At 53.0% G+C, this 27,498-nt stretch overlaps 1 protein-coding gene across 4 annotated transcripts in view; it reads right to left on the bottom strand.

Moving 5' to 3' along the window:
* LMF1 (lipase maturation factor 1) overlaps positions 1-27,498 on the bottom strand; it is a 218,012-nt gene that overhangs the window by 52,645 nt on the left and 137,869 nt on the right. For all 4 annotated transcript variants that reach the window (XR_012765657.1, XM_075436995.1, XM_075436993.1 and 1 more), the window contains one exon: positions 18,835-19,002. Coding sequence is in view for 3 of the 4 variants with exons in the window: in XM_075436995.1 (XP_075293110.1) it covers positions 18,835-19,002 (168 nt within the window). In the remaining variant the exon portion in view is untranslated. The remainder of the gene's footprint in view (positions 1-18,834; positions 19,003-27,498) is intronic.

Raw genomic sequence — 27,498 nt, 5'->3', positions numbered from 1 at the left:
TGCTGCCAGGGCACTGGAAACGGCAGCGATCGGAAGGAGCAGGGATCTGAATACTGCCAGGCTGCTGCACGCCCGCGCGGAGCTGGGGAAAAACACAGAGAGATGGGAAAAGACGCAGAGAGATGGGAAAAGACGCAGAGAGATGGGAAAAGATGCAGAGAGATGGGAAAAGACGCAGAGAGCTTTGCTGGTCCAGTTTCTCTGCACCATCAACATCGCGATTAGTGCTTCAGCAAGGCGGCTGCGTGCGAACGCCCGGTGCCAGGTTAGAGCAGGGCTGAGGAGCAGGGCTTTGCGGGGAGCAAAGGCACTTTGTGAGCTGAGATGCGTGTGCCACAGCGGTCTGGCATGGAGAGAATCTGGTCTGCACCCCTGGAAGGTCCTGGCTTGGGCAGGCAGCTACATCCTGGTCCTTCACGCTATGGGCTTCAGTCCGACGTCGTTACGGGCAGTTTTAGCATGGCTTTGTATCTTAATTTCTTCTGACAGTGAGAAGGAACCCTGAAGGTTTCTGTAAACCAGCGTGTTTACAAGCGAGTGCCAAACAGAGCGCCGGGTCCAATGTGGCCTGCGAGCAGCCAGCCCCACTGCTGCAAAAATTACACGATGGAGCAGAGGACGTGCCACAAGGCATCAATCTCCCAACGCACAATTTTAGCCTTGAAATCTCTGCGTGACAGATACATGAGCAGCTCAGACATGACTGAGGGAAGTTTAACGAAGCGGCAAATTACAGCTCTGCCCAGGATTTTCCACCCGAGATACCACGTAGGTATTTCCCAGTACTCACTCCTCGGCCATCGCGGTCAGAGCAGCTCCTTTCTGGCGTCTTGTGGTGGCACCGCTGCTGTCATGGTGCTGGTGGTCACGGGTCTCTGGGCCACATCAGGGCGCTGTCACCAGAAAACAGCTGAGCGGTGCCAGCCCAACACGACAAAAGGGATTTGCATGGACCCAGCGAGCTCCGAAGGAGCCCTGTGGTACCTTCTCGGAGGTGTCTTGAGGGTGAGCCTGGTCCTGAAGCCCCTCAGGGTTCCCTGGACAAGGAACGGTAGTTAGCCTGTGAGTTCATGAGTGCTCATCATCAAACCATGAACATCTGGGACTTCTCTAACGCTTTGCTTTCAGGTTCTCCACGTACTTTCCAAACTGAGGAGAGGACAGACGGCAAGGCAGAGGCAAGAAGAGCAGCAGCACGACACGGCACCTCCGGAGACAGGGGCAGGGAGCTGAGCCCACCTGAGACACGCAGCAGGGGACGCGCCCAGCCACCTCTCCGCACCGACCTCAGCTTTGGAAGATGATTAAGCTGTGGCTTAAGGAGCCTCAGACCCAGTCCTCACCTGATCTGCTCACACAGATCCCTCCGCGTCCCCAAACACAATTACTTTCCCCAACTCACTGTATTTTAAATCAAAGCATGAATTGTTTTGGCTGTTGCAGATGGGATGGAGGTTTGCACGCTGTTACGGACCGCACCAGCACCGCAAGGGAGGAAAAGCACCACGGAGAGAGAAGCAGCAGAACCACCACGCACATCCCCGAAGCATCCTCTGACCAGGGCATCCTCCGACCAGGGCACGGCCGAGAGCAGCGACTGCCCCAGCAGCCAAGGAAAGCCACCCCAAGGACCCTTATCGCAGTATTGCGTGTCTGTGGAGCATTTCATCTGGCACCCTTTGGAGCTCTCATAATCTTTTCCTTTATGATCAATATTAAACAAGTCATATTCCTTACGGAATTTCCTAACTCTGTCCGTTTATATTTTTCTCTACATCATAGTTAATATTTTAAGATCGTCTCTCTCTTTTTTTCTCTTTTATTTCACATTCATATGTTTTTCCTCATTTTATAAATTAGGTTTCTTGTTTAGTAGTCATGACAACATCTGACTGCGGTGGTTACACCACAGCCTGGGGCTTTTTTTTTTTAATTTTCTCCCCCCTCAAGCTGGCTTAGAAAAAATACCCTTTAAGTAAATAGAAGCATAAAATGAAAGGGGCAAGTCTGGTCCTGACTCCTCCTCCTTTCCCTCCAATGACCCACTTCAACAAGACTTCCCAGCATGGTGGGTGAGGACTCATTTGGCTTTAATCCTGCAAAGTCTTATCCACTTAGTTAACTTCAATGGGAATACTCAGAGCACATCAAGTGAAACACATATGTAAGTCTTTAAAACCTTGAGGCCTGTGCCTGAAAGGCAGAAAGCAAAAAGCTGGAGTTGCATTTTCCTTCTGGGCGTTGATCTCTGCACAACAGCTAAAGGGCTGTGGTTCTACGGGGGTGAGCAGAGATGTGCCGCTCCCCGGGGGCGAGGACGGGGCCATTGCCAGGAGATGCTGGAGTTCAGCATCATCTTCCCAGCAGGGACCGCACGGACCACCATCGGACTGGCGACCGCCGCTCCCGCACAGCCACCTGACGGCTTCTGCATCTCTCTCTTGCTCCGGACTCTCAACAAAACCCAGCGGCTGGAGGCAGCAGGACCTGTTTGCTTCCACCTCTGCACTCGTCGTTTCAATTAGGCCATGGGGGTTAAAGCCTGCCCGTTTATCAGGGCAACCTGGAGATCAGGCAAAGGAATTTCAAAGCAAAGGGGCATCATACCAACAAATGCATTTTGTGACCTAGTGAATACTAGGGAATAGCTTTTGGTTTTTTTCAAGACTGAAATATAATGTTCAGTCTTTTAGGATCTTGGTAACCAGTAGCTTAGAATTTAGACTTTTGAAAAAACAGGAGTCTATTTTATTTTAGACTTCTCCCACGAGCACAGTAAATGGCACTGGGTTATGGATCTGTGTTTACCCATGGCAAGAGACAACTAAAATTCCACGGTGTGTTTTACATGCTGAACATGAAATACCAATTACACAGACGGCCAGCCACGCTGCAAGCAATGCTGAATCAAGAGGAGGCAACAAGGAAGGGAAAAGGCCGGGAATTTAACCAAGGCAGATGAACCTTTAATACGGCAGAACCTCTGGGAGCCCTGAGACACTGAGTCCAGATGTTTGGAGGTCGATGTAACCTGACTCCAAGAAGGAAGAGGATGTATTTCTTAAAATTCCCTGTTGTGCTTTAATTTACTGCAGCCTCGCAGAGGACACATGTGGTGATCACAGGTGGAGTTTCAGTTCGACCATAAACATGAAGTTGGGGGCAAAAGACTCGAGCCATTTCAGGTTTGGCTGCCAAGACGGTTGAGGTACAGATTTCCATGAAAACATCTCCTTCCCCTTCCCCTGTGCTCCAGTACTCGGTGATGGGGGCCGGAGGAAAAGCCTCCTGCAGAGATACTGGAGGCACCAACAACCCTTTTTATGGACGGCACCCAGGACCAGAAGCAGGCAACTGCCTGAACGGAGGCTCTCCAGCTGATGGCCACATCTTCGAAGGGTGGAGAAGGGGAAGAGGGAAGGAACACAAGACAGACGGCAACATTTTGTTATCTGTGGTCACATTTTTTCTAAGCAGCCCCAGGAAAATGATCTCTCTGCTTCTTTAGGACCTCACTGCCTGCCCCCGAATGCTTTGCGGGGAGGAAAGGAAAATATTGGCCCCGTAGTGTCTCTGGCACCATCCCATCTGCCCGCTGAATCACAGAGACAGGGCTGCTTTGGATGCCTTGGGTTTCAGAGTGCCCCCTCCCCCAGATCCTGACCCTTTCACCTTGGCATCGCTCCCTCTGAGGTTTCTGTGATGCTCAGCCTTGATGAGGAGAACTGGCAGATTGGCCGCTGCTGCTGCAGGGGGATTTGCACGGGGATTAGAACTGGTTTTCAAGGGTTGGCTATGGCAGAAATGACACTATTGATGCAATAAAAGCTATCCCTGTCCCTCTCCCGTTCTCCATTCCTGCCACACCAATTCCCAGCCTCAATCCAAACAGCATGATTTGTTTCTCCAGATGAAATTTTAAAATTTATGTTGACTGTGCTCTGAGTTTTCGACTGTCCCCGTACTCCTGCATCTCCCCCCAGCACCTCGCAGCAGGAGATGGCAGGTGCTCTGGGGCAGACCATGATGTGACGGCTGACCGGTGGATCAGAAATGATTGTCCTTCCTCCTCTCCCAACCTGTTTCACGCGACAGCAATGCAGAGTTCAGCAAATCCCTCTTTCCCTAACCTCTTACTTTGCTCAGGAAGAATGATGTGAGCTTTCCTAACTTATTCTCTTCCAAAATCCACCATCTCCTGAAGGAAGGAGGATGCAGCTGAAGGAGATGCAGAGGAGACTCTCACCCTGAATGCTAACCAGCCTCACAGAATCACAGAATAGTAGGGGTTGGAAGGGACCTCTGTGGGTCATCTAGTCCAACCCTCCTGCCGAAGCAGGGTCACCTACAGCAGGCTGCACAGGACCTTGTCCAGGCGGGGCTGGAATATCTCCAGAGAAGGAGACTCCACAACCTCCCTGGGCAGCCTGTTCCAGTGCTCCGTCACCCTCAGAGGGAAGAAGTTCTTCCTCATGTTCAGACGGAACTTCCTGTGCCTCAGTTTGTGCCCATTGCCCCTTGTCCTGTCACTGGGCACCACTGAAAAGAGCTTGGCCCCATCCTCTTGACACCCACCCAGGACTCCTGGTGCTGGGCAGCGCAGAGCCAAGCACCCAGGCAAGTATTAGCAGAAGACATAGGGAATTGGGTGAAAAGGGCTCCTGCAGAAGAAGTGGTTAAAGTAAGGATGAAAACAAATTCATCGAGCTCTTTCTACCAAGCAAAAGACGAGCTTCACAAAGAAACGAGTTCCATCACTAGAGTGATCTGCGCCTGCCAGGCACCACCTAGCACTTCAGGCACTGGAAATGCCCAGCAGGTAAGACCAACTGCTTCTGCACCCCAGGAGGATGCAGACGTGAAAATCTGAGTATCCCACGTCTGCGGCCCACGACCCGAAACGGGAGCAGAGGAACAGGACACACGTCGCTACGCAACACTGGGGCAGGGAGCCTGCTGCCAAGACCATTTGGGATGGGAGGTTTCGGTTCCTCCTGTCGTCTGCTCGTTTTCATGGCTTCACCGGTCACAAAGGCGATGGCTTGCCACCGCCGCTGGAGGAGCACAGCAGGCACGGGCAATCCTCTGACTCTCCGAGCAGAGCTGGGGCTTTCACACCTTCCAAGGGGGAAAAGGAGGTTCTGCTATGTCCTGGGGGAGAAAGGTTAATGGAGCACCCGCAGCTGGGAACGCAACTTCATGCCTGCCTTGAGCCGATGGTGCCGAGCTGGCCAGAGCAGCCATGGTTTGGGCTGTTGGCACAACCTCAGTGCAGAGCATTACCCAAACGCTACAGAAACCAGCCAAGATGGCACAGGGGCCCTCCAGAAGCAAGAGGGGCACCCAGGTAACGACCTGCCTTCGCGAGGCGTCGGGCTCCTAATCTGGTACTAAACACTCCCCAACAGCTCGAGGGATTTGCTGCTTGTTTTGGGAGCTTTCCTGCCAGGCTTTCTCCACGCTCCCACTGCACCGCCTTGTATACGTGATTTGTGCAACTGGGAGAGACCCATGCCATGCACACGTAGATGTTTCCTCTGGCACCAGCACGAGCTCAGTAATGATATGTTTCATAGAAGAGAACCAGCTTTTCGAGCTGTTAGAGGGTTCAGATCCTTGGATCTTTCTTAGCTGCGTGAATCAGCTGCATGGCTACCAGAAAGCCTCTGGGATTTTCTCTTTCAACTCTCCTCTCATCAACACAAGTCATGAGAAGTGCCAATGTGACGCGTAGGAAACATTGTTTTAGGCACTTGCTTTCTCAACTGGCACTGATCTAGGGTTTATGGGTGCTTGCAAGTTTTTCTAATGAAAGTAGGGTGTAAATTTAAAGTGCCATGTCTCTTCCTGAATAGCTCTGCATGCAGACACCAAGCCCAGACCAAACCTATGCTGCTCCTGCGTAGCTTAACCCACCTTCCAAGGCGGCTGCGTATGTGCGACCGGAGCAGTTAACCGAGAACACCTCCCGGGGACAGACAAAGCGTCCCTGCACTCCTGGCAGAGACGAAATGAAAATGCCAGAGTCCCTTGGAGGAGAGCAAGAGAGGCGAGACCTCGTGCTACGAACGTTGGCCTGGAACGGGGTATTTTGGGGCTTGAGGCTCAGCTGAGCTCAGCCACCGCCTCAATTTACGGCAGCAAGAAAAACCCACGACCCTCTGCAAAACGCCAACACTCTCCTGAGGGTGGGAAAGGCGAGGCCTGGGGTCTGCCAACGACTCTCCCGGCGCGGATCCGCGCTGACCATGGCGCAGCGTCTCCGTCCCACGCGTGGGTGGGCGCGCAGCGCGGGGAGAGCCGGGCACGGCTGCCTGCGTCCCAGTGCGACATCACTCAGCCCGGCCAGCGCGGCAAACAAACCGCAGCTGCTCCAAGAGTATCTCGCACTAATCGGCGATTTCTCTGAGTCACCGGCTCCAAGAAACCCCCAGTTTTTATAGGAAGATGAAAGGAATGAGTGACACAGGTTTCCTGCAATTTCTAGCTGTTGCATCACCGAAGAGATAACGTCTTCGGCGGTGCCGGGGGAATCGGGTAGTACAGCTGTGTAAACTGCGTGTGGGCTAAAGGATCTCAGGGCTGCATCCTCATCCCAACGCTTCCAAATCCAAATAAAACCTCTCTGGAGGCAGCATCGCTACAGAGAAACATTAAACCCAGCAGCTTGGCCCAGGACAAGCAAATGAGTTACTTTCATCAAAGCAGGACACTCCAAAATCCATCTTCACCTCTATCCCGAAGCAGCCCGGACACCAAGTTCCACAGCTTTGTCTTTATCCTGGAATTACAGGGGATTTGTTTCAATGGCTTTAATTAAAGCTAGCAAATTTTTGTGCAAGGGCTACTGGTAAAGCTTGCACCTCTGATCTGTGGGTAGTTTTACGGACGTACATTCAGCTGACACAAGGCGTGCTTAAACCCAACTATCCACACGTGTAAAACATGCACTAATTTAACTTGGTAGAAAATCACCTACTGAAATATGCAGATTAATAAAAAACCCTGAGTTGACCACCTGGGAGGATGGCAGAGACCACCTGGGCACACAGGTACATCTCGATGGCCTCTGGGTTACCCCGATCACACCAAAGATCTGGCCCATGAGTTGGTGCCTGCAGCTCCGATTTTCAGCGCAGGGAGGGGACAGCTTGTTCAGAGGAGCTCTGACCCACTGGGCTCCCTGGCTTTGCTAACCCGAACCCAGAAACCCACGGTAAGAGCATAATTCAAAATTTCTGAACCCAGAAACCCACGGTAAGAGCATAATTCAAAATTTCTGAACCCAGAAACCCACGGTAAGAGCATAATTCAAAATTTCTGAACCCAGAAACCCACGGTAAGAGCATAATTCAAACCGCTCCGACAGCCAGCGATGCCAGAGGGAAGACCAAAGAGCAGTGACGGTGGCAGCCCTCGTTTCAGCCCGGAGCGCTCGCCGTAGCCGTTAACTGCACCAAAATCCTCCCCTCCGCCCCAAGAACATCGCACCGAAGGCAGCAGCCCACTCTCAGCTCCTTCCAGTCCCCGAATGGGCACGTTCTGTCCTCACACGTCTGTATCTGACACTATTAAATGATTCTCTTCATAATACATGCATTATAAAATCCCTTTAAAAAAAGCTCATAATCTGCCATCTGTTTCCAGTTAGGCTGTTCTGATTTTCTTCTTTTTTGAAACGGAATAGAAAACATTATTTAAAGGTCCTGTAATCTAGATGGTGGGAGGAGAGAAACCGAAATCCAAATACCACCACCACCGCTGTCACCCTGCCGAAAATCAAAGAGCTGGTGAGAGCCAAGGGCTGGGAAGATGCAATGTGACCAGTTCAGATCAGGAACAAGGTACAGAAAATGTGATTAAACTTGGAAGAACTTTACCATCGCTTCAAGCCACTCTCCTGAGACTGGATAAATCCACAGCTTAAAGACATTTGACACACATTAGCGGGCGAGTCCTTTGGCTTGGGCAACGTTGATGGATCGTTAATGGTCTTGGTCAGCTTTAGTAGCTGCACCTAAACATAAAAAAATGATCATCACTGGAAAGATGGTAACGGTGCGTGTTCAAGATCGTGTCACCAACTTCGGTAACATCTCTGGTTTATAGCTGGTCTGGCTCTTGTCAGACATCCTGCCTCGCACACGCACTCACACACACACATGCAATCACGTGTGCAACACATGCTTCACCTCCCATCCTCGCCTGGACCCAAACGCCGCAGCCCAGCGCCGAGCGAATCGCATCTGGAGAGCGCAGATGTTTCGGAGCTATCGCGGCCCTGCCAACTCATATCGTTTCACTGACAGCATCGTCGTAATTGATTTTTCTCCTCGAGCCCAAGCACCTGGAAATTCTGCTCGAGGACTGCAGACACAAAGGCTCTGGATCGCAGAGAAATCTCGAAAATCAAACGCAGAATTAAAACAGCGGGAAAAAAAAACCCCAGCCCAACCCTGCCCCAGAGCCCTAGGAGCCAAAGCACTCCACAAGCTCTTCCCTTGGCAAAGGAAGGACCACATGTGGTGGATGTCAGCCATGTCATTTAATACGGCTCTGGAAGGTGTTCATGTAGCGCGGAGAGGAGAGCGGCGCAAAGCCGACGCGGAGCAGCGCAGAAAATGAGACCTGCGAGCACCCTGGAAGGCTGTAACGTGGAAGAAACGCCAAGGGCAGCCAGAACTGGTTGCATTTTCACGATACTTCAGCAAATCTTGCAATTTGAGGATCTAATCTGTGATCTTTCAACGTCCTTCGCAATACACCCAAGGACATCGGAGCCTACCTGGTCCCGGGTCTCCCTGGCTTGGCCATGGTGGTCACTGTGGCACAGGGATGACACCGATGGCACCAGACCAGGCCACTGCCACTGGGACACACACGGCACCTTCCGCCACGAACCCGACCCTCAGCTGGAACTCATCCCTCTGGCACGGCCGCACGCTCCCTCCCCTCCCTGCCACCGAATCCTTTTGCCATATGAGCAAACACACGCTGCTCTGAAACTAAACCGGTGCTCTTGGATGGCCAGGCTCCTTCAAGCTCTTCCTGGCCCCAAAACCAAGAGTCCCGGTCAACAGTGAAAGTTAATACGGACCTTCCTGCTGGGTTTTTACGGCCATGGCAGCGCTCGGCGTCCTGGGGCCCTCCCGTGCAAATCTGATTTCATAGCTGGGTGTAAAATCTCGCTCTCAGGTTTTATAAGCAAACCCACTATCGGTAGCAAAGGTGAGATGACAGGCATCCGGCCCGGGACATCTTCACAAGATGCCTCCGAGGCACGCTGAACCCTCCTCCCTGGAAAACCCACACGTTTCAAGTCAGAGGCACCAAAAAATCAAACGCCGACACCGTCCCGAATAACCACGTTCTGTTTTCAGTCTGAAAAGCCCAACAGCCCGCACACCCGAGGCTGCGGGATCCCGCCAGCGTCCCTCCCCGCATGCCAGCGGGATGACTGACAGTAAATCACACCGGCTCCGGGGCTCCGGCGCAGACCGCTGCCAGGCGGCCCCGCCTGCTGCAGTCACTGACGGTCCCCCTTCCAATTAATCAAGTTCCCATACTGATTAACAGCATGATTCATGTCTCTCGTTAGGCGCATTCTGTAACAAACAAGGCTGTATTTCAAGGCCGCTGGCTTAATGGTTAAAATAAATACCTTCCAAATTTCTATTTTCAAGTAGCTGAACCTTTTCCACCTTTACAACTAATTCAGACTTCCTTCAAATTATTTTTCTAAGTAATATAACAATTTGTTTTTCATTAGAGCTTGTCAAAGCCGGACTTTGGTTTATTTTGAGAGAAACCAGCGCTCTCCAGCAACTGTTCAGTACAATTTGAATGACGCCCAAAGGGGTTATTGCAGCCACAATCAAAATAGAGTTTACAGCGCTGGCTCGGGGTGACACTTTATTTAATGATCTAAAAAAAAAAAAAAAGAAAAAAAGAGAAGAGAAACCACCCCCCCCCAAGCCCCCTGAATCAGAAGCTAATTAAACGCACTCCTATGGCTAGCAGTAAGTGTTTCTAAGTCACTCCGACTACTGCGGAATGCAAGAACTTAACTTGTCGCTAACTAAGACCAGACGCCGCTCTACGAGCAGCGTTATTTACCGATGTGGGGTGGCATGTGCTGGGACACTCGGGGCTGGCACGGCAGCCTCGCCTCCCAACAGGTATTATCAAGCTGGACACGAAATCAAATATAGGTCTGATTAAAAATTTTAGGTTCTGCTGGTTTAAGTTGCAATTTTTTGGGGGGGTATCGCTCGGTATTTAATTTAAGGTGGCTTAAATAGAACAGAAAATACCCTGTAACCCCTTTGATTTCCCATTCCTTTTGTTTCGCTGCCGAGAAAAGCCGAGCTGGAGCCGCGCTGGGGTCGAGGGCGAGCGAGGGGCAGGGGGTCCGGGTGGCACGGGGACGGGCGCGCAGACCCGGAGGCTGCAGATCCATCTCCATCACCCCAGCCCAGCGCTTCAGGGATCCCAAACAACCTTTTCAATCGCTCTCCCCGCGTCCTCCGTCTCGGACCCCAGTCCAGAGCAGATTTCTGAACTATTTTCCATCGGACCGTTCCTCCCCCAGCAGCAAACTCCCGTTCTGCTGTTAATTTTCCCGGGATGTTCTCCGTCTGTTGTTTCTTTCTAAACCACAACAAAATCAACAAAATTGGGACTTTTGCGAAGGCTCAATTTCCTCTTTGTTTTCGCAGGGGAAAGGCCGCGCTGCGGCGAACACCCACTCACTCCCTCCCGGGGACGCTGGCCCGGGGGACCGCGCGAGGGACCGGCACGGGAGATCCGAGGCTGGCCTGGGGGTACCACCCGCAGGAACATCATCTGCAGCCTTTTTGTTTTTTATGGTCTTAACCCCCAGGTACCCACGGTGCCGATCGCTGCGGGAGAAGCGCAGAGCGGATGCCTGGATTTTCCGGCGGCTGCATCCCGGCAGCCCTGGCTGGCTCCTGTGGCTTTATTATTATTATCTATTATTTATCAAGACAAGGTCCTCTACAGCCTGCTGTAGGTGACCCTGCTTGGGCAGGGAGTTGGACTGGGTGACCCACAGAGGTCCCTTCCAACCCCGAAAATTCTCTGATTCTGTGATTCTGTGATTTATTTATTATTATCAACCGGGCAGCGGCTTTATTCGCAAGCACGATGTGTTCATAACGACACTACTCTGCATCAATCAAGAAAAACAACGACTCGAGCAGTGCAAATATCCTATAGGTGCATAATTAAAGCGCAAACGAAGGGCCTGACTCCTCGGCCACAAGCCGGGGACTTGCTCAGCCCCGATAACCCTCCCGCAGACACGTCTGATTTACACCAGCGCGAAGAAAAAGAACAAAACCGAGCTCGCATCGGACAAGTGCAAACAAACACCGGCTTCAGACATTTTCTGCGGGGAAGGGGGTGGCTGTTCGGTTTTTGCTCCTTCTCCCCGGGCTGCTGCTGTGACCCCTGCGAGCTCCGCCGGCAGCAACGCAACGCGTCGCAGCGCTGGCACCGCGACAGCCGGGTTTCATTTGCGCGTGTGTGGCCGGCCGGGCAGCTCGTCCCTCCGACGTCTGGCGGCATGGCAGCGGCGGTGGAAGCGGGGGGCTTCGTCCTCCCCTCCCAAAAGAGAAAGGGGGTGGAAAAACCCCTGCTTCGCCTCCCACACGCAGCTTTGGGGAGGGGATGGGAAAAGGAGCAACGAGAGGGGAATGTCTATTCCCATCAAAATTTTTCACAGGTCGGGGTTTTTGGCCACAGCCCCCCCGCCCCAAGGCTCCCTCTCGGCGGGTCCTTTCCCCCTGGCCCTCCACCAGCTCGTAAAGCCGCTGCCTTCCCGTGCAGCTCCTTGGCCGGAGCCCGAGAGCTGCCTCGGGAGCTTGCTTTGTCAGCGCTCTGAGCTGGAGGGGGGTTTGGCTGCGGGGGTTTTATCTCTGCCTTCCGCCGGGCTGGAATTCAGCTTCGCTCTTGGCATTGTCATCCCACTGCTTTATATATGGCTCCTGCCGAGAAACACCCCGAATTTCAGCCCGCTGCCAAACCTCCGTGGGAAGAGGACGGGTGGCGGAGGAGAACTTTGCTGCTCCGGCTCCTCGGGGAACTTCAGAGCTCATCCCGGCCCCGCTCCGGGAGCTCCCCGGCCACGCGGCTCCGCAGAGGATGCTCCGCGCAGGAGGACGTCCCGGGAGGCTTCAGGGGCCACGGAAAGGAGTCAGGCTTCCCAGATTCATTCAAATCCAAAGGGATTTGAAGGCCATAAAACTCTCCCTGCACCCCAAAAAACTCTCCCTGCATCTCCAAAACCCCAAACTGTGCCTGTGTGACTACGACCCAGACCAGCGCCGCGGAAGCAAAGGAATGACCCTGCCCTTCCAACCGTGCTAGGCTTATACTTTCCATTTACTATTTATTTTTTTCTGGATTTTACCTTTGTGATAGTGAAGCTCCTTCCCCACCTGGCAGAGCCAAAACAACCCCCCGGCCGTAAGAAACCTCAGCCCCCTCCCTCCCGGGCGCTGCAGCCTCTCTGACCCAGCGCTACCCGCCAGCTCGTAGGGGCAAGGTGGCTTTTTCCTGGCTTTTTGGCTTTCCTCTCGCTTCCCCTCGTCAACTCGTTTGCCAAGCAGCGCAATTTTACTGCCCGGCTCACGGAGCCAAGAAACACGTTTGCTGGTGTAAGCTGTGCGTTAGATGTCGTGAAAAACATGCAGCCTCAGGGCTTCAGGAGCCAGGTCCAGAGGCCGGTGAAACACCCGCAGAGCAGCGAGGCCGCGGGTTTGCACCCTCTCCGGTTTCACTCACCGACGCCGGCGCTGGGCTCGCGCTGGCCGCGGGTGGCTGAGCGCAGGGATGGACCCACGGGTGCACGGCGGGGAGACGACGCGATGCTCTCGTGGTGTGGTGGGAAGGGGTCCCATGCCACCCACCTGCGGGCAGGGGAAAGGACCTGCCTTCCCCACGCTGCTTCTCCTCTCCTCAGTGCTTCCATCCTCCCTCCCCCTCAAAACCTCAAAGCTCCTTAGGGCACAGACAGGCGCTGGCTCGATGCTTCTCCAGAACCAAGAGTAACAGGGTCCAGACCTCACCTGTGGTCTCCAAGACCTCTCCTTCCACCTCTGGATACTAACAGCCGCATTTTGGACTTGATTTCTCCTGAACTTCAGGGTGCTTCAGATCTACGTGTATATTTTGGAGGCTCGGACCCCAATGCTAATACAAAATCAGCCAACTGGCACCACCAGACTCCAAATGAGAGCATCACTCAAAGTGATTTGTAAAACTTTGGCTACTGGGAGCACCCGCAGCTGGGTATCCACCCCGTTAACGAACACCACATTTAACAGCCACCATCAAGAGACTTTCAGTGAAAACAACCCCATCCTTACGAATTCAAGGTGCCCAAAACCCCAACCCCAGCACTGCACGTTTCCACCTAAGGAGGAGACGCAAAAGTCCCTGCTCCAGACATGAGCATCGTGGCGAACGCGGTCATGCCTCTACACAGCTGCTACAACTTGCGCCCGTACTCCCCACGAAGGACAGTGAGAAATGACAGCAAAAAGCTTTGAACACTCCACAAGCTCTCGAAACCTCTAAGGACCCTCGGTTTTAGATCAGCAAAGGGCAAACTCCACCGTGGGCTTATCCGGAGGCTGCTGCGGCTCAGACTGGCCGTTTCCCACTGCCCGTCTTTACAGGGAGCGCAGAGCTGAGCTGGGAAGGAGCCGAGTTACGAGTCTCTCCTCCAGCTTTACTCCTGGCACAGACAATTTGCAGCGGTGTTGCTCGGCACCTCAAGTCTGGCACCTGCTCACAATAAATCCCTAACGATGTTGAAAAGTTAAATGTCCATTTAGTTTAATTTCTGGTTTAGATCTGGATTTCTGATGTTTTTTTGAAACAATGCTGCATATTTACCTTGGAGATCTTCTGGAATTGGCTGCCCTTCATCTAAGATGGCTTAGGATGCTCTCAGCACAGGCAGGGCAATGGGGAGGCTTTGCCACCATCACCTGCCAACGCCTCCCCACCGGCTGAGACCTTTCGAGCAGGCTCCCTTGCAGGTGCGACGGGTCGGTGCACTACGTCGGGTCTCAGAAACCCAAGGAGTTTGAATCCCAGCAGATACTCAACAAGGGAAAAAGCCTCATGGGGTGATGTCAGCCTGTGGAGATGGGAGCTTGGGAGTCTTCGCTTGTGGGACACGTGTGATCATAGAATCATTAAGGCTGGAAAAGACCTCAAAGATCATGAAGTCCAACCGTCAACCCAACACCACCACGCCTACTAAACCATGTCCTGAAGTGCCACATCTACACAGTTTTTGAACCCCTCCAGGGATGGTGATTCCACCACCTCCCTGGGCAGCCTGGTCCAACGCCTGACCAAATGATGGGACAAAGCAAGATGGGCACAGCCAGTGCCGCTGAGCAGGAACCTGCTGGCTGCACCGGCCGTACGGCCGAGAGAGGCTGCTCAGCCTTGGAGGTGCCATGGCCCGGAGCTGCCCCTCCATGGCCGTCTCTTCAGCATGAGCAGCTTCCTTGGGAGGGGGGCTTCCTGCAGCGATGAACGGCGAGGCCAGCATGGCCCATCCAAACCGCTCTCAGGAGCAGGGAGTCCCCAGTGCGGAGGACAGGCTCCCGCTCTCACTGTCCCCGACGGGCACAAGATGGGCATGGGACCCCCACACCCCACCACGGGGACAGTCCCCAGGCCGAAGCCCCCCACCAGCACCTTCCGCAGCCTGCCCAGGGGACAAGCGGCCGGCGGGGCCTGGCTGGAAAATCCGGGATGAGCTTTTCTCCCCGCTCACCTTTGATCCTGGTAACCGCGCTCCGGGCGCTGCGAGCTGACGGAGAATCGCTCTGCGTGCAGATGTCCTGCAAAAACTACACCCACAGCTGCAGATCGCAGAGCCCTCCCCGATCTGGTGGTTAGTGACGATGAATAATGATTTTTCTAATGGGAACTGGCCAGCATTCAACCCACTCCTTGATTATTTTTTTTTTTTCAGCACAGACTACTTACATGGAGAGATTTGCAGTCAGCAAGGCTCTTTGATTTATTCGAGATCAAAAAGCAGCCAAAGGGGGAGATTTCTGGATGCTCAAGCTACGAGGACGCGTATCAGAGCGGGCAGACCCGGACCCGAGATCACAGCAACCTCAACGCACACGAAGCACCAACCCCGTGGGGTGTCCCTGCTCCGGGGTCCTGCGAGGACACGGTGGGTGGGGGAGCACGGGAAGGGGACGGCGCAGAGACGTGCCTACGCGGTGTGCGTTTCGGCCGTTGTCACCCACATCGCCTGCCTGGTAGGTGGCCCAGGACGGTCTGGCATACTGGGACCAGCACACTGCCTACGGCTGTGCCCCCGTGGGGGTCCGGTGGGGGACAGACATCCGTCCCCCCGCCGCGTTCCGCCGAGCCGGCGGGCTGCCGAGCCGCTCCTCTCTGACGTTTCCAAACTCACTAAAGCCTTTTTCCTAACAAACGTGAACTAGGCAAGAAGAATAAGTTCACACTTGGCAAAAAAAAAAAAAAAGACTTTTTTCTTTATAGCACAACTTTTTTTTGGGTTCCTGACAAAGCAATATTCTCCAGGCCAGTTGGAATCTGGAAAAATACACTTACTCAACCTAGCCACCATGACTCCAATAACAATTATAAAATGTCCAATAAAACTTGCATGTAATGTCAATTCAAATCTTGAAAAGCAGAATTAAGTGGTATATCAACATTAAACTTTACTGCTTCCTTTGCAGAGCAGAAGTATTGTCAATAAAAGTCATTCTGAATGAAGAAAAGGGCAGTAAATATTAAATAAACAGGTTTTTGTTGAAATGCTATAAATGCACCAGAGCTGCATTTTACACTGGGACCCTTTTTGTCCTTTGCAGACTCCCCTCCTGATAGAAATAAGTCAGTAATTGCAAACTATCAATAAAGCACCAATTAAAGGGCGGTCAGATGCACGCATTTACAATATGTCATTATGGGCCTTTATCGTATGGAGTTGGCTGCTCCAGCCCAAGTCCCCAGTGCACAACCGGTCGTTGCTGCTCGTTAGGGGCCCTGGGAGGAGCTGGGCAGATGCCGAGGTGAGCCCCAGCCCAGAGCCCTGCCCGGGGGGCTCGGGGTGCATCCCCCCCCTCTGCCCCACGCGGGGAAACCCTGAGCCGAGAAGGGGACCAGAGCGGAGCGTTTGGTCGGGCTTTCTGGTGATGGAAGTTTCTTCTGGCAGGGGTGTGAAGACAGAGCATCACCATCTCAGCCCGTCACGCCATTATTTTCTGAGCAACGAGAAGCAAGCAGAGCTCGAGACCCCTCGAGACCGGGCTGCCGTGCCAGAGCCTGGAGTTCAGCAGCGTGGTTTGCTTTCCCACAGGCCACTCACCGTGGTGCGTGCTGCTCCTTCCTGGGTCTACTCACCTTAGAAAGAGCCACCACCACCCTCCCTACTCTTCCTTACATGCCATAAGTATGCTTACTCGCAATTCCTGCTTGCTAATCCGGTCCCCACCATGTCACTGAGGGGCTGGAGCGTGTCCAGAGAAGGACAGCGAGGCTGGGGAGGGGTCTGGAGAAGAAGTCCTCTGAGGAGCGGCTGGGGGAGCTGGGGCTGTTCAGTCTGGAGAAGAGGAGGCTGAGGGGAGACCTTCTTGCTCTCTACAACTCCCTGACAAGAGGGTGTAGTGAGGCGGGGGTTGGTCTCTTCTCCCCAATAACCAGCGATAGGACGAGAGGCCATGGCCTCAAGTTGCGTCAGGGGAGGTTCAGATTGGATATTAGGAAAAATTTCTTTACTGACAGAGTGGTCAGGCGTTGGACCAGGCTGCCCAGGGCAGTGGGGGAGTCCCCATCCCTGGAGGGGTTCAAAAACCATGTGGATGTGGCACTTGGGGACATGGTTAAGCAGGCATGGTGGTGTTGGGATGATGGTTGGACTTGATGATGTTAGAGGTCTTTTCCAACCTACGATTCTACGATATCTCTCACCACCTGCCTGCTCCTGCACTGAGCAGCCGACAGAGACGGGATGTTTTCCTTTGTCCACGAGACAAAAGAGGAGGTCTTTTAGGGTTGGCCTGAACATAAACCTCCCAGTGACGCTGCAGACCTCAGGGGCACAGCTGGCACCTCGTGGAGCGACGCCCCGAGACCTATTTGGGTCAGATCTCTTCTGCTGCAATGCCAGGTCCTCCAGCTGCCCGAGAAGATCCATCCCGACAGAACCAAACGTGACGCCAAAAGGGGTGCTGAGCGAGCGGAGGGACAAGCAGCACCCAGGCACAACGGACGCGCTCGCGAAGCAGGAGGAGCAGCGGGCACCTCCGCGAGGGCACGAATCCCACGGTTTCTATGTCAGCCCTTTAAAACCTGATCAGCATTTTTGTGGTTTACCAATAGAGTTTATAAGCTGTTCTCCAGTTTAACCATCACACGTATTTACAGGAGGCAGTAACAGCTACCGAGTACGAATTTCATGAGGCTGAAATGATACTGAAGAAACAGCGCAGTCAGCAAGGGCCGCAAGCTGCGCCCCGCAAGGCTTCCGGGGCTGAACGAGCTCCTTGAATTGCACTGGGGAAGGGACAGGAGAAATCAGATGAGGGCTAGGAAAGCATATATGCAGGAGCTTCTGTCCTCTGATTTTTGCACAGATTTACTTAATGTACAAAAAAGGAAACCAAAACACCAAACAAATTCAACTGGAACGTGAATGCCGTTAATTTTGGAAGCAACTATTTTCCCTGTGAACCCTAGGCTCAGTAAACCCCGTGGCTGTAAAAAACAGCTCAAGCGTTTTCAGAGATAAAGAACAGGGCTACCAGGATGGTGAGAGGACTCGAACATCCCCCCTGCGAGGAGAGGCTGAGGGAGCTGGGCTTGTTCAGCCTGGAGAAGAGAAGGCTGAGAGGGGACCTAATATATGCTTACAAATACCTGCAGGGTGGGTGTTAGGAGGATGGGGCCAAGCTCTTTTCAGTGGTGTCCAGCGACAGGACAAGGGGCAACGGGCACAAACTGAAGCAGAGGAAGCTCCAGCTGAACATGAGGAAGAACTTCTTCCCTCTGAGGGTGACGGAGCCCTGGCCCAGGCTGCCCAGGGAGGCTGTGGAGTCTCCTTCTCTGGAGATATTCCAGACCCGCCTGGACAAGGTCCTCTGCAGCCTGCTGTAGGTGACCCTGCTTCGGCAGGGGGGTTGGAATGGATGACCCACAGAGGTCCCTTCCAACCCCTACTATTCTGTGATTCTGTGATTCTGTGAACAGCCCTTCAATGTTAAATATGGAAAAAAAGCCCTTCAGAGGGTGAAAGATGTCTATAAAAATTAACTTTTGGGGAAATTGGAAGTATTCACCCCAGCCGTCCGCAGGATCGGACCCTCTGCACGAGTCCTGGGCTGACCCATCTCCGCCACCCGTGTGAACGGAAACCAAACCAGCGGCACGGGGAGCAAACCTCCAGCGACGCGCTAAGAGCGGCCACGCCAGCGCGAACCACCCGAGAGCCAGCACCGAATCGCTCTGAACCATCTCGATTCGCTCGAGCCTCAACTCCTGCCCTGACGCCTGAGCCCGTTCCCCTGGGTGCTGCTCCTGCTCGGAGACGGTGGGCTCCGGTGGACCACGGTGCTGCCACGCGCGCCCACGTCCTCGCTGCAGGTTCTGGAGCCGGTGTGAGGAACGTGTGCCTGCACAGCCAGCCTGGTCCCAGCCCACCCCACGGCCCCCCGGGAGGGGGGTCCACCCTTCCAACACCCCCTGCTCCGTCCCGGGCGACAGCGTGACCTTGAAGAAGCAGACCCGGGAGCATCTCACCTGGAAGAGGATCTGCAGGAGGCCGTGTAGGATGCACATCCGCCGTCCCAGGAAGAGAAAGAACGGCACCACCAGCTCGACGAAGTGATTGACCAGGGTCTCGAACCGGTGGAACCACCACGGCGAGCGATGCATGAAGTAGGCGACGGGGTTGGGCACTGGCTGCGTCTGAAAGACGGAGGAAAATAAGAATTAATCCCCCTTTAAAACTCATCTACGGGGGCAGCGACGGAGCTCTTGGCTTTTTGCCTTATTTCTTGCCCCGAGTTTGCTCACAGGAGAACCGTCCCTTGCCTCTCGGCGCTCCTTTCTTTTTAGAGAAAACTACTTATTCTGGTTTTTTTTTCATGCAAACCCAAGGAATTTTTAAACCAACGCATCTTTTAAAAAACGAGTGTTTTAATTTTCGCTTCTTTCATCATAAACAAAACCTGCTTAAATTAAACCCACTGCTATTCAATACTGAAACGTCACACGTAGCTCGACACCGACGGATGTCGAATTGCTCTGCGCGAGCGCCGGAGACCATCAGAGCAACCAAGAAGACACAGAGACTGAGGAACAGGCTTGCTCAGGGTCACACGGTAGGTCAAACAGAGCCAGGAATGGAAACCAGATTTCAAAACCTAGGAGATCTTCTTTCAAAATGTTTAAATTTGAAATAAACGTGGTGGTAGGGTTGCTTTCCAAAATCCTAATTTGGGAGAGGAAAGCGTAATTCCTCTAAACATGCTATATTGGTTTAAGGCATTTACATGCTGGCCTGGTGACAACGTTGTTCTTCCATCAGCCTGCAGCTTCTGGACGCTGGGAGATCTTCCACCCAGTGCAATGAAGCTGCAAGTTCTACAAAGGAAACAACCCCAAATCCTGATCTGTTAATAACGGCCACCCTCAGATTTGAGCAAAATAAAAGAAGTTCGCAGTTTCTCCTCGCGCGTCTGCCAAGCTCAAAGTCGTTAGTATTGTTTTAAAACCGCGACAGAAAGAAAGAGAGGATGAAGACCCAAATTTTAATTGAAGGAGACACAACACAGCTTTAAATTATTTGTCGTTAAATCAAAAATACAAACAAACCAGGGGAAATACCGTGCTCTGCATGGCAACCGAGCGTGCTTCCACTGCCAAATCCCACAGCTATTGTAATTCCTTATTAGCAAAGCTGGGATTAATAAAGCTGTTGCTCCGCACGGGTTTGAGGCTGCTGTAACCCCTCAGGACAGGAGACCGCATCCTTCCTTCCTCGGACACCGGCGCCGGATGCAGCGGTGTCGGGGTCAAGGAGCTCTGCCAAGGCCGCGCCGGCCCGGGGCGGGGGGTCAGGGCTCCCCGGCTGCCACCGAGGCTCCTTCCCCTCCACGCCGGACCTGGATCGAGTTAATCTCCTTGTCGGGCGGCTCCTGAGCATTCCCAGAACGTCAGGGAGGCTCACAAGGAGATTTTCTTTTTTTTCCTTACCTTGATCCTAACTTGCTGAGAAATGCTTTCATCTTCCCAAAGGGCAGGTTGCTTTCTTGGCTGTTTCTGTTCCTGTTTTGTTTGGTTTTTTAAAGTGTATTAACCAGAACCGACCCGGAGGAGGTATCGGCCCTACGGGTTGTAACATCCAGCCCGGGATGAATCACAGAATCCCAGCACGGCAGGGGTTGGAAGGGACCTCTGTGGGTCATCTAGTCCAACCCTCCCACGGAAGCAGGATCACCTACAGTAGGCTGTAGAGGACCTTGTCCAGGTGGGTCTGGAATATCTCCAGAGAAGGAGACTCCACAGCCTCCCTGGGCAGCCTGGGTCAGGGCTCCATCACCCTCAGAGGGAAGAAGTTCTTCCTCGGGTTCAGCTGGAGCTTCCTCTGCTTCAGTTTGTGCCCGTTGCCCCTTGTCCTGCAGCCAGGAGCTCCCCTGCATTGAGAACGGTGAATTCCCGACACACACAGACACCAAAACACAGCTCCGAGTCAGATGCAACCAAACACACAAGCCCATGGCAGCGTACGGCGAGAGGAACAGGGCAGAGCCCTTGTCTCCAAGCAGCCCCATTTCTGGATACCTCTGTGAAGCAGAAAACGTTTTTAAATCAAAAAACGATTAGCAAAGCCCGGCTGTACGTGTCAGCACAAGGTGCAATATCATAAACCTTCTGCCTCCCTCACACCTCCAGCAGCCGGAGAAAAACCGCGCTGGAAACGCGTCGTGAAACCAGGTTGGGGAAAATTAATTCCATAATTCACGGGGCAGATTTGTAACGTGCGACGGCGGGGCGGCACTCGGCGGGGGCTGCTGAATGAATGCTGGGTCGCCAGTTACGGCGTGTTCTCTGGCTTGTATCTACCCGCTTTTACGAGGGCTGGTAACAGAGTCTAAAAATATGCACAATAAACTGGTTTTTCTCCCTAAGGGGTCTATGGTTTAATTATGTTCTTAGTGAGAACCATTAAAGTGCTAAGTACCTGAAGACTCCTAATTTACTAAACTATACGCTACTAAAACCCAACAGAAGGCTATTATACACCAGAGTAAAGGCTCGTCTCTGGGACTGTAAATGCACAAGGTCTCTCCTCTCGGCCTCCTTATTGGCATGGCATAACATAAACTCCGACGGAGGATTTAATCCTGGTGTTAGATAGCCCAGCTCAGCCTGGGGAAATCTCCAGGCTCTCCTACACGTGTGCGTGCAAACAAGTCCCACATTGTCCTCGAAAAACCTGCTGCCCAGACGGGGCTGGGGACGGTGTTCTTACAGCGTGAGCGGCACGACTCCACGCGTGTCACCGGACAGCACGGGACTGTGATGCTGGAGGGTGGGAAGACCCTGTCCTCTCCAGCTCACCAGGAGGAGGAACCCAGAGACAGAGCAAGGAAGCTTCATCCTGCGTGATGACTGGTTTCCACCTTCCTTCCCTCCATGAGAAACGGCGGCACGGCTTCGGGAGCCCGCCGCATCCGCTCGCTCATCAGAGCACCTCAACGGCTCCAACCCACGAGGCGTCTTTCAAAACACAGCAGCAAGCTCTGAAGGAATCGCTTTCGAAAAGGTGAACAAAAAATCATCCATTATTCTTCCTGCTTGTATAAGGTAAACTCAGATTGTCTACTGACTCAGACAACCACAAGTATACAGAATCACAGAACGTCAGGGGTTGGAAGGGACCTCTGGGGGTCACCCAGCCCAACCCCCTGCCCAAGCAGGGTCACCCAGAGCAGGCTGCACAGCACCGCGGCCAGGCGGGGCTGGAATATCTCCAGAGAAGGAGACTCCACAGCCTCCCTGGGCAGCCTGGGCCAGGGTTCCATCACCCTCAGAGGGAAGAAGTTCTTCCTCATGTTCTCGGCGTTCATACTAAAGCAACACTCAGGTCAGCCGTCCACAGCATCGCCCTGGGTGCCTACCGCAGAAACCTGCCTCGGGGTTAAGCAGAGCAAGGCACAGATATTCCCATACGCTCTAAACGCTATCATTTCTTTTCCTGTTGGGCATGTACATAACCAAAATACTCAAATCTGAGCGCATCTAACTGCAGAAAAATCTTGAATAACAGAAGGAAATGGAACAACAGCAAATATGAATACATGATGGGAAGAAGCAACTCTTTGGTCAAAAGAAATAGGGTTAACTTGGCGCAGCGGAGACTTCTTTAAGAGCTTGCGGGCACCGGAGGCTCCAGCCTCCAAGAGAGAGGGAAGCCTTTGGCACAAACGGCACGGCGTGAGGAACAGCAGCACCCTGGGCAACCAGGCTGAGAAGTGTTAGTGAACCTTTTCCTGAGCGCTTGTGGAAGGTGCAGATGAACTGTAAAGCAGAGCTCTCCAGCTTCCCGAGGCACCGAGGCACGAAGTCATCTTATCAGCTTCAAAGCAAAGCTTGCAGTTCTCTTGTACTCCGGACCGAAAAATAAAAAGGATTCTCCATCGCGGAGCATAATTTGCTCACCATGATCCAACAGGCTGCTTCTCTGCCCGTCTGTTCTGCTTCAGACCTCGACCCTTCCTCCTTGCGCATCTGCAGATCAAAGCCCCACCTTCCCAAACCCCAGCAGAAACGGCTCCCAACCCCGCACAGCAGAGCCAGAGGCAGCAAGGAGATAAACGGGGTCACCAGCAGCTGCTGGGAAGTGTGGGAAGACGCGTGCCTGGTCTGAAGTCAGACCGTCTCGTGCCGTACAGCAACCGACGGCTCCTGCAAAACACCCTTGGTCGTCGCGGGGGGAGCTTACGGAGAGCGGCCGCTTCCTCGCTGGTGGGACTTTGCGGTGGGCGCTCTACACGTGCAGCAGCCTTGATTGATGAACCATGGAGTGATTCTGCACAAAGACACACGTGTAGGCAAGGGTTCTGCGAGGAAACTGAGCAGAGAACTGCTCAGCCTCTTCTGCAAAGCCCGGCGGTACCTGGTGTTGGCTGTACCTCACATAGGTTCACGAGCACACGGCTCCACGTGCATGCTACTAACACGCTTGCACATACAACAGCTAACCAGTTCAAAATAGGCCCTTTGAAAATTTCCAATTCTTCATATGATTGCAATCAAAATAAAATCATAAGAAAAAAATCAAGAAGTCTTACAATGCACAGAGATCGAACATCTCAGTGGGTCACAAGGGGTTGGCTCTTCAGTAACGCACTATCAAAATAATTAAGTCTCGATAGATTTATTAAAAAGAAAAGCTACCTATACATTCTTGCTAGGCAGAGCTTCCCTCGTCCAGTCAATAGTAATATTCAGTTCATAGAAAAACATACTGGAATCTGCCTGCTTGAAGACAGCAACCCCAGCCAAGGAGATGTGTGTTTGACTCGGTGCCAGCACGACCATAAAATGTTGGCAATTTAGTAGAGACGTAGTGCCGCGCCACTCTCCCAAAGGACCTAAATAAACTTCAGATGTAGAACATATATTTTTACTTTTTATATATATAAATCTGCTGTTTCATTTCTAACTCCTTTCGCCAGCCGTCCCTCTGTCTACGGTTTTTCAAAGCTGAAACAGGTCCCTGCTTCCCCCGGCTGAGCGAAGCCTCAGCAACGAAAAGTTAAAAGCATGAAAAATCAGCGGAATGATTCACGTCTGGGCGTCGGGTTTCTTGGGGAACGACGGCTGCACACGCGGCTACGGACACCGGAGGGGAAAGGGTCTCGGGAGAAAATTCTGCCATGCAATTTCATGCCTCGGCGTTATAACAGATCCCAAGGAATTTTTTTTTTTTAGCTTTCCCTGTTCAGCAAGTCGTGCTTGCAAAGTCACCAGGGTAGGTGAAACCTTCCTGCCGCACCCATGACACTGAGCTACGAAGCCAAGCCCTGCTCATGATGCAGCAGCCCTGGTTTACCCCAGCACGAGCGAGGACGATCTTTACCAGGGGCACGCTGAAACGACGGACTTCGGAATTCCAACAAGCTGGGTGGGGGTAGAAGGATCTCCACTGGCACTGTTTGCTTTTCCAGACTGCACCCTACCTCCTGGTCAGAGCTACCCCTTCTCCAATAATAAAGAGCACATTTCCACGGCCCACAGCGTACCTGTTTATTGACACTGCTCCTCCATAGCGTGCCCTCGAGCTGCTCGCTGGATATAGAGTTAATTGTGGATGTGTTACAGATTCACCTGTTTATTCTGTACATTCTTGGAGGGGTCCAGAGCTAAAATTACACAAGGAACCGCTGAACTGTTCAGGCTATTTATTTGTTCAAAATCCCTTTAAAATAATTAGCAGGGTCAGGAACAGACATATTGGCTCTGGCGGGGCCAGGAGAAGCTGGTGGGACCAACTGTGGGTCATCGCTGCCTTTGGGGAGAAGGCTTGGTTATTGAGAGCTCCAGATGGGTCACCTTTGGTTTAGGGAGTGGACCAGGCTGGAAGGAACGTCTGGAAGGAACAGGAGCTAAGGGCAATACGTGCTCACCCAGAAGGTCTCATCCATTTGGGATGCATTCAGAGGAGTGTGGGCAGCAGGTCGAGGGAGGTTCTCCTCCCCCTCTACTCTGCCCTGGTGAGGCCCCATCTGCAATGCTGTGTCCAGTGCTGGGCTCCCCAGTTCAAGAAAGATGAGGAGCTACTGGAGAGAGTCCAGCGGAGGGCTACGAGGATGAGGAGGGGACTGGAGCATCTCTCCTACGAGGAGAGGCTGAGGGAGCTGGGCTTGTTCAGCCTGGAGAAGAGAAGGCTGCAAGGGGACCTTAGAAATGCCTCTAAATATCTGCAGGGTGGGGGTCAGGAGGACGGGGCCAGACTCTGTTCAGTGGTGCCCAGTGACAGGACAAGGGGCAACGGGCACAAACTGAAGCCGAGGAAGCTCCAGCTGAACCCGAGGAAGAACTTCTTCCCTCTGAGGGTGACGGAGCCCTGGCCCAGGCTGCCCAGGGAGGCTGTGGAGTCTCCTTCTCTGGAGATATTCCAGCCCCACCTGGATGCGGTGCTGTGCAGCCTGCTCTGGGTGACCCTGCTTGGGCAGGGGGTTGGGCTGGGTGACCCCCAGAGGGCCCTGCTAACCCCCGCCATGCTGGGATTCTGTGATCCCAAAGGCAACAGGGGAGCCACAGCAACCCCTCTCCAGGTTTGACATCCCGCTGCCAGCAGCTGCTGCTTTCCTGGTGTGCCTCACGCTCCCAGATTTTCCAACACAGGAACGCGCTCCCTGACCCGGCCCTCTCCGACGGAGCTCACCCTCCCCTGCGGATGGCGAGGCAGGTCGCTCACCAATATTTTAAATTGCCATTTAAGAGCATATTGCAAATGTGATCCTTTAATTGGTCACTGTTATGGCTCTCTATTAGAGAAGACAAGTTTTTCCACACAAGGTAAGCCCTTGCGAAAGCACTGAAAATGTTTAAAAACAACCCAGTCCTGATATATTTATTATATATTTCTCTATATATAAATAATTTCATGAAAAGGAACGTACTGAGTGGAAACTCCATTTAAAATGTGATCCCAGATGGTGGCAAAGCTCTAAAATTGCAAGGCAACATGTAAAGAAAGATTAACGACCTCAAACAGGCACCAATTTATGAGGTGAAAGCCCCCGTAATCCTAGAGAAAAATGATACCAAACGTTAGACTAGACAGCTAGAAAATACCTCTGCTCAGTTCATGTGGCCTCTGCCATTTTGCATTTTCTTCTAAATCATGTTACTTTTGGGTTCATTTAGGCTTTTCTCCTGCGGGGCAGAGGTCCCGCTTCGGTACAGGAGCGCTCTGATGGATTTGCCAGCTCCCAGCAGGTACCATGCAACTGGTCAATCAGGGAACAGCGATGGTGCCACATCCCTGGAAAAGGCAGCTGACAGGAGAGCAACCAGAGCCAGGACACCACGTCCAGCATCTATCACCACTGCGATACCCAAAGCTCCACCACCGAGTGAACCGAGGCGACAGCGCTGAACGTTTCCACCACCAAAGCTCACGCAGTTCCTTACTCTGCCCAAACACTGAACCTTTGGACGGAAGGGATGTCAAGATTTCACCCCAAACAGCCTGGGTCACCCTCAGGACCAGCATCTTCCATGCTCTTCACCCTAGCTAGGACCATGTGGGACCTCATGGGTCCCACAGCCCACTTCCCTGAGATCTCAAGCAGCTCCAAGAACCCCCTGGTAATCCTGCACTGTCCATCCCTCCAACGATTCCTCTCTGTGACCTTGGCAAGGCCACCATTTCACCACAATATTTTTTTCTGCCACAATTTTCAGTGAACTGGGATTTTCTGACCTTTCCAGCAGAGCTCCTGGCACACTCTAGTTGGTAACACAGCCCTGGAATGATCTCAAAACCAGTGTGTTTTTAAACAAGCCCAAACAAAAGGATGTTCTTCAGTCAACAGCACGCAGCAAGCCAGCACAGAGTCCGCGCTGCTGCCGCGTGGAGCTGCTTTGCTGAGCTCCTGGTTTCACCCCACGGTTGTTCTCCGGTCTGCTGTACCCTTGGATGCAGAAGACAAGCAGGGAGCTCCGGGGATGGCACTGGGATGCTGCCTGCCACAGGGAACGGGTGACCACAACCTGTGGGTCTTACGGGGACAAGGACGCGCGAACCCAAAGCCCCCCTGGCACTCCTGTCCGTGGCTTTGAAGACCAAAGCCTCTGCTTTCTACCAGCAGTTGCAGAGCCCTGGGCTGTGACAGTGCTCTGCTGCCAGCAGATAGAGCTGTGAACTGCTCGAGGGTCAGAAAAGTGTTTGAAATTCAGTTTAAGTGATAAAAATACAGATCATCAGCTGTCCTAAGCAGCTGAAGCTGAACTACAGGGTAGAAGATGGTCAGAAGAGGAGGACGGAAATAAAACCCCAAACTATCTGTGATGTTAAAAAGGAGGAGAAGCTCGCACTCCATCAGGACAAAGCCCACAGCCCCGGAGCACAGCGTGCTCTCCCCGCTGAGGGGCCACAGGCAAATCAACGGCTTTCTGGGTGCCCTGGTACAGCCCCGCTACGTGCGGCAGAGACAGGCGCGGGAAGGGCAGGTACCCTGCTCGCCACGCAGAGAGAGGGTGGGAGAACATCTCTCCAGACAGCTCCCCACCCGCTACGCCGGCTCGGGGGCACCCAGGGACCCCGGGCATTACCCTGCCGTTCCCCACTCTAACACCGTGCCGTGGCTGCTCTCCCAAAGGCCCTCATTACTTCACTTTCTTTTTTTCCTTTTTAAAAGTCTGGTGCTAAACCCAGGATCGTAT

Source organism: Opisthocomus hoazin, chromosome 15 (assembly GCF_030867145.1).
Source record: "Opisthocomus hoazin isolate bOpiHoa1 chromosome 15, bOpiHoa1.hap1, whole genome shotgun sequence".
Classification (NCBI taxonomy): domain Eukaryota; kingdom Metazoa; phylum Chordata; class Aves; order Opisthocomiformes; family Opisthocomidae; genus Opisthocomus; species Opisthocomus hoazin.
This window is presented reverse-complemented; position numbering and strand designations above follow the sequence as displayed.